Source organism: Hippocampus comes, unplaced genomic scaffold (genome assembly GCF_001891065.2).
Source record: "Hippocampus comes isolate QL1 unplaced genomic scaffold, H_comes_QL1_v1.1 scaffold180, whole genome shotgun sequence".
NCBI classification, from domain to species: Eukaryota; Metazoa; Chordata; class Actinopteri; order Syngnathiformes; family Syngnathidae; genus Hippocampus; species Hippocampus comes.
The window spans coordinates 18,907-24,814 of NW_017805076.1; the positions used below are offsets into that span (position 1 = coordinate 18,907).

Genomic DNA, 5,908 nt, shown 5'->3' on the forward strand with positions numbered 1-5,908 from the left:
AAAAAAAAGAAATTCAACAGATATCACCTGTTTGAGAACATATTAGGACTCCAAGAACAAAGCTCATACGATTCCTGCGGTGATGAACTTTTGTGTGATCTATTCACTTCAAAGTGGCTTAATTAACATGCAGCTTGGCAACATGAAGCAGAAATACTGCTTGGCAATAATCACCTGTAATTGTGTGAAAACAAAAGAAAAATCAATTAAATGACCCACCTAGACAAGTGCCCCACCTGAATGGGACGGACAAGGTATTTAAGCCCTCCATTACCGACTGTGAAACGGCAGAAGAGCGACGGGAGCTGGACTGACAACAGCTCCAAGGCCAATCTTGAGTGTTTGTGGTGAGTACTTTCTCCATCTTGAAGTGTTCTCAGGGAACATGATTTTAATATTAGACACATTTGGTGTTGCACTTTGTACAATCACCTGAAAAATTTGGACTCAAGTTCAAGTGGGCATTGCTTCATGCCCTTTGGCAAGCTTGTCCAATGAAGTTGTACAGCAGGGAGGTGGAGTTCGGGCAGGCAGTGGAGGTATAGTCTTCTCTCCCCTGCATGTGAAACAGATTTATAACAAAAATGCCATTTAAAATATGGACAAAACACATGCGTACATGCAAAATACGTGCTCCGAACAGATTTCATTTTTCACAATAGATTTTTCAGTTCAGGTATAAAAGATCCATCCTTCAATAACAAAGGGTTTGAACAAACAAAATTAACTACCGGTAGGTACTTTTTTTTTTTAATGCAGTGCAAAGGGCTCCTGAGCATAAAAATCATCATTCCAGGATGGCACAAAATGGCTAAACAGCAAACCCACATAAGTTGTAAGATTTTTTTTTTTTTTTTTGGTAGCTTTTCTTTTCACAAATGTTAACTCAATCAAAATGTAAATAATATTAAGGTCATATGTCCTGCGTGTCAGTCCAAATCCGCAAAAAAATTATTAGGGCTTCTCAGGCTGTAATGTAGGGCAGAATAAGACTTGGTGCAAATGTTGCTAAGGCATGTCTGCTCTCGAGAGATGAAAGGAAAATTATTACGCCTAAAAACTAAACCGTGATACGCCGCTACTCGTGGGGCATACGCTTTGTGAAAAGCGAAAATCTGGGAATAACTGACGGTCACTGAAATGGATTGAGGCAATGGTCTTTGTTAATTTTTGAAAAAAATACATGTTAAAAAAATGTGGGAACAACTGAATTTGCCAATGGCCAACTGCAAGTACTTGAGGATCCACTGTAGTCGAAGAAACATGTTTATAGTCACCCCAAATCCCCCCCAAAAAACACATCTATACAAACATATATTTTTTTAAATTAATCAAAGGGCCACTCAAAGAATGTTCCACCTGCGGTACGTGGGCCATCAGTTGCCCATGCCTGGGCTAATATATTTCATGAATGTTTGTGACATTACTTAGTCAGTGTGATTCAAGATTGTATGTGTGCAATCAACAAATTTTTAAAAATCTTGGAAATTGGTGCAACCTGAAAATTTTACCTTTAAGAATTGTTATTTATAAAGGAAAAACAAACATGTTGTGTTGGTTGTCGTAATTTTAAATAATCAAGTTGGATTAATTACATAACATAAAGAATCCGCTCAGTTTAACCTGAAAATGTTTCCTTTATGTAAACGAGATTTGTACATTGGAACAAAGCATATTTTGAAATTTGTATCAAGGATTTTAAATTGCTGTAATGCTGCATTATAAAAATGCTTTCATTAGATTTGGATTGATGGGTAATGCAATTTCATTTATACAGCATAGAATTACAAGTACTGTACAACATTTAAACATAAAAGAACTGAAGACATTTAAAACAAAGTGTAGAAATAAAACAATTACAGCAATTTGTCCACAAAATTTAAAAAGTCGCAAATCAAAGGGTTGTTCCAAGCGATATTACTTGGGTATGAATGTTTTTTTTCTGACAAAACATGTTGCTGCCTTCATATTAATCTCACACATACAAATACACACACACGCACGCACACATGCACACACACACATTTTCTTGATGAGTTTGTTCACTGTTTCTAGATCTTTGCTCATTGAATAATTATTTCTTAAGTGACTAATTATATTTTAACGTGTCAAGAACTATTATTGGACACTCTTAACAGCTAAGAGTGCTCAAGAAATTTGGGGGATTCTAAAAAACAAGAAAACATGTTTGTGGCATTTAATATTTTTTTCCAGTTTCTTTTTGGTGTCACTCACAGCACTTGTTTATCATTACATCGAAATTATTTTGGTCTCGAAAGCCGTTTCAAAAAGTTATTTACGTGCTTCATAGAATGGAACCACTGTTCAGATATTAGAAAGTGAAAGTATAAGCAACAAAGTTATTTTTCTCCAGATTCTGTGGAAGTAGATGAATATTTTAAGATTTTGCTTTGTTCTCATGCTGATTACCAAAGAATGGAAACAGTGAGAAAGGTAGGATCAGTCTTCTTTGTCAACTGCTGAACTCAAAACATTCTTCAAAAATCGCTGATGTACTGCCAATAAGCATTTTCCATAAAAAATGGGGGATGGTCCCACACAAGTATTACAAATTTGACAAAAAGATCTGCCAATATAAATGTGAGAATTCCATCCGACGGCAACAACGTTAAGGTGGGCAGAGAGTCATGACTCTTCTTCCAAGTCGCAGTCAAGGTGCCTCGTGGGAAGGCATGGAACCTGGGCCCCAGTAAATTGACACTGTCAGCTCTCCTCCCATGTTCACCTGATGGACTTTCTCTCGATGTACGTTGACCGTCCCTATTCACTGTCTTTTAGGACATCACCAGCCACAATGATCATTCTCAAGGTGTTCACTGTTGCCCTTTTGGTGTTAGGTAAGTCATCACACTCTCAACTACTAAGCAAGAGTGAGTGAAAAGTCACCATGTAACAAAGATGCCAACTTTGCCAATTACAGGAACCAGCAGTTTTTCTGCTAAGGTGCGACAAGTGCGAAGTCATCCACCAGGACCACCTGGACCACCAGGAGGACCACCTGGTCCACCAGGCCCAGATGGATCACCAGGGCCACCTGGTCAAACAGGACCATTAGGACCACAAGGTCCACCAGGATCACCTGGACCAAATGGTCCACCAGGGTCAGATGGTCCACCAGGGCCACCTGGACATGATGGTAAACCAGGGCCAAAGGGTGTAAGTGGACCACCTGGACACGATGGTCCACCAGGACCACCTGGAGAAAATGGATCAAATGGTCCACCAGGACCACATGGACCAGAGGGGCCGACTGGACCACATGGTCCAGTAGGCCCACCCGGGCCAGCTGGACCACCAGGACCACCTAGTATGCCAGGACCACCTGGACCACCAGGACCTCCTGGGTCACCACTACATTTTCCATATTATCCACCTTGGTCAGGACCACCTTATTATGGTCGACGTTGGCCACCAGTACCTTGGCAACCGAAGCCATTCCCATATCAGCCTTACGGATACTTTCCACCATACCAGCCTTACCGATACTTTCCACCATACCAGCCTTTCCGATACTTTCCACCAAACCAGCCTTACCGATACTTTCCACCATACCAGCCTGACCAATACTTGCCACCACACCCTGAGCTACCTGGACCACCTGGGCCACCTGGACCTCTTAGTATGCCAGAACCATCTGGACCACCAGGAACTCCTGAGTCACCACTACATTTTCCAAATTATCCACCTTGGTCGACTTATTATGGTCGACGTTGGCCACCAGTGCCTTGGCAACCTAAGCCATTCCCATATCAGCCTTACCCATACTTGACACCATACCAGCATTACCGATACTTGCCACCTTACTATTATTCCCGATACTTGACACCATACCAGCATTACCGATACTTGCCACCATACTATTATTCCCGATACTTGACACCATACCAGCCTTACCAATACTTTCCACCATACCAGCCTGACCAATACTTGCCACCACACCCTGAGCCACCTGGCCCACTGTCACCTTCTCGTGAACCAAATGACCAATATCCATAATCTTCACAACCAGTGCAATGAATTAAAACGACCAAACTAGAGCAGCACCTTGCCAAGCTATACTATCACTCGGACATTTTATTTCGTATCATCATTAGCCAGTCCGGCAGATACCAGCCACCAGTGCAGCCACCTGTTATTGTGGATTAAAAACCACCCACCTGGACCAAGTGTTACTCCAGATGAAAACAATCAACCTGACCTTTCAAACCAGGACCATCAACTAGGTCCCCGCTAGGAACTACCTTTCCAACATGAGTGACTGCAGATATAAATTACCCAACTGGACCACCACCTTGTTCACCCAGAGAGCCCTTTACTGGTTATGAACACAACCCCCCTCTACCACCAATTGGACCAACATCTACTCCGCCACCTGGCTCCCTGGGCATGTCATCCCAGAGCATTGAGAGTGAGCTGTTTTTATCCCTCAAGAAAACTTGATTCAATCAGTCCTTATTGTAATGATCATCGTGCGGTCGTGTGTTTAATGCACAATTACCATCCTTGCCCTCTGCATTCAGTTCAAATAATAAAGAGGATTTTTCTTCTTAATGACTTGGTTGCTTGAATATGACCTCACCTCAGACCTTTTATCCTTCGTGGTCTCAGACACAGTTTTGCTTCCTGGGTTTGGCATCAAATTGCAAACATGTGCTGCATTGTTGAAAACAAAAACAAAAACAAACAAACAACCCCCCCCCACCCCCCCCCCCCCAAAAAAAAAAAAAACAAAACTAGGAACAACAAACAGGGGAGCGAACTAGAGCTAGGAGAAGCAATCAGGAGGAGCACTGTCTTGGCATTTTTGTACTGGCATGTTGGAACAAAAAAAAATTGAAAATGAATTACATGAAATTAAAAGCTATTTTGAGAAAATGTGACATCTAAAAAAATTCCCAAAATGGGGCAAAATTTGAAAGGAAATTAAAAATGGCCTATTTTTGAGTTTTGATTAGGGCTCCTGAGAGTCTTGGGCTGTTACAGGTGCCTTGAACTTTTGGCCCATCTTGTTGAAATGTTCAACTAGGGCTGTTTTGTCGTTATTTTCCAGGGCGCATGCGTGAGCCATATTGCCTTATGTTAAAGATTTCTGTTTTGACCATCATGTAATGATATGGATGTTTAGATTACTATTATTATCATTGCCTATTACAGGTATTGGCATGATCATGCCCCCTGTGTGATGCTGATGGTATGGTAGGCCTGTGCTGTGATTCACACCACTGATCAGGTAATTGTTGAGGCGTGTCTCGATGGGCATTTACCGAAGTACCAGGAAGTGTTTTATTTAACAGACGAGGTGATTCTATCATTGTTTTGACTACCTACTTTTCCCCGCATACATTCTGTTTATTGTCGATTGATTTCCATTAGATTGTCTTTGTGCATCCTGATATGGATTTTTAGAATAAGGGCACAATAAAAACCCCACCCATTTCCTGATCCACTTTATCCTCATAAGGGTCGCTAGGCATGCCGGAGCCTATTCATGCTCTCTTCGGGCAGTCGGCGGGGGACACCCTGAAACCGTTGCCAGCCACTCGCAGGGCACACAGAGACAAACAACCCTCCGTGCTCACACTCACACCTCGGGACAATTTAGAGTGTTCAATCAGCCTGCCACGCATGTTGATGGAATGTGGGAGGAAACCAGAGTACCCAGAGAAAACCCGAGCAGTCACGGGGAGGACATGCAAACTCCACAAGGAAGGCTGGAGCCGGGATCGAAACCATGATCTTTACACTGCGACATCAACGCGTTTTTTTTTTTCCAAGATGGCGCCCGAGTAGGCAGCCGTCGGCAAGCGCTCTTCAAGAGCCTTGCGTTTTATTGTTGTTTGTTGTTGTTTTTGTCTTTTGTTTTGTCACATGGTATTGTTACATCATA

The 5,908-nt window shown here is 42.1% G+C and overlaps 1 protein-coding gene across 1 annotated transcript; it reads left to right on the forward strand.

The window, feature by feature from the left end:
• The first annotated feature begins 223 nt into the window (after positions 1-223).
• On the forward strand, positions 224-3,758 carry LOC109513050 (collagen alpha-1(XVII) chain-like). Its single transcript, XM_019865254.1, has 4 exons — positions 224-347; positions 2,800-2,858; positions 2,942-3,677; positions 3,743-3,758. The coding sequence occupies exons 1-4, from the start codon at positions 241-243 to the stop codon at positions 3,756-3,758; spliced, it is 918 nt and encodes a 305-aa protein (XP_019720813.1). The 5' UTR covers positions 224-240.
• Positions 3,759-5,908: the final 2,150 nt, after the last annotated feature.

Bases quoted from the DNA above. Each gene is read 5' to 3' on its own strand.
- LOC109513050 (XM_019865254.1), top strand. From the start codon at position 241: ATGGGACGGACAAGGTATTTAAGCCCTCCATTACCGACTGTGAAACGG. The intron at 348-2,799 runs GTGAGTACTTTC...ACTGTCTTTTAG, and splicing joins GCCAATCTTGAGTGTTTGTG to GACATCACCAGCCACAATGA. The intron at 2,859-2,941 runs GTAAGTCATCAC...TGCCAATTACAG, and splicing joins TGTTGCCCTTTTGGTGTTAG to GAACCAGCAGTTTTTCTGCT.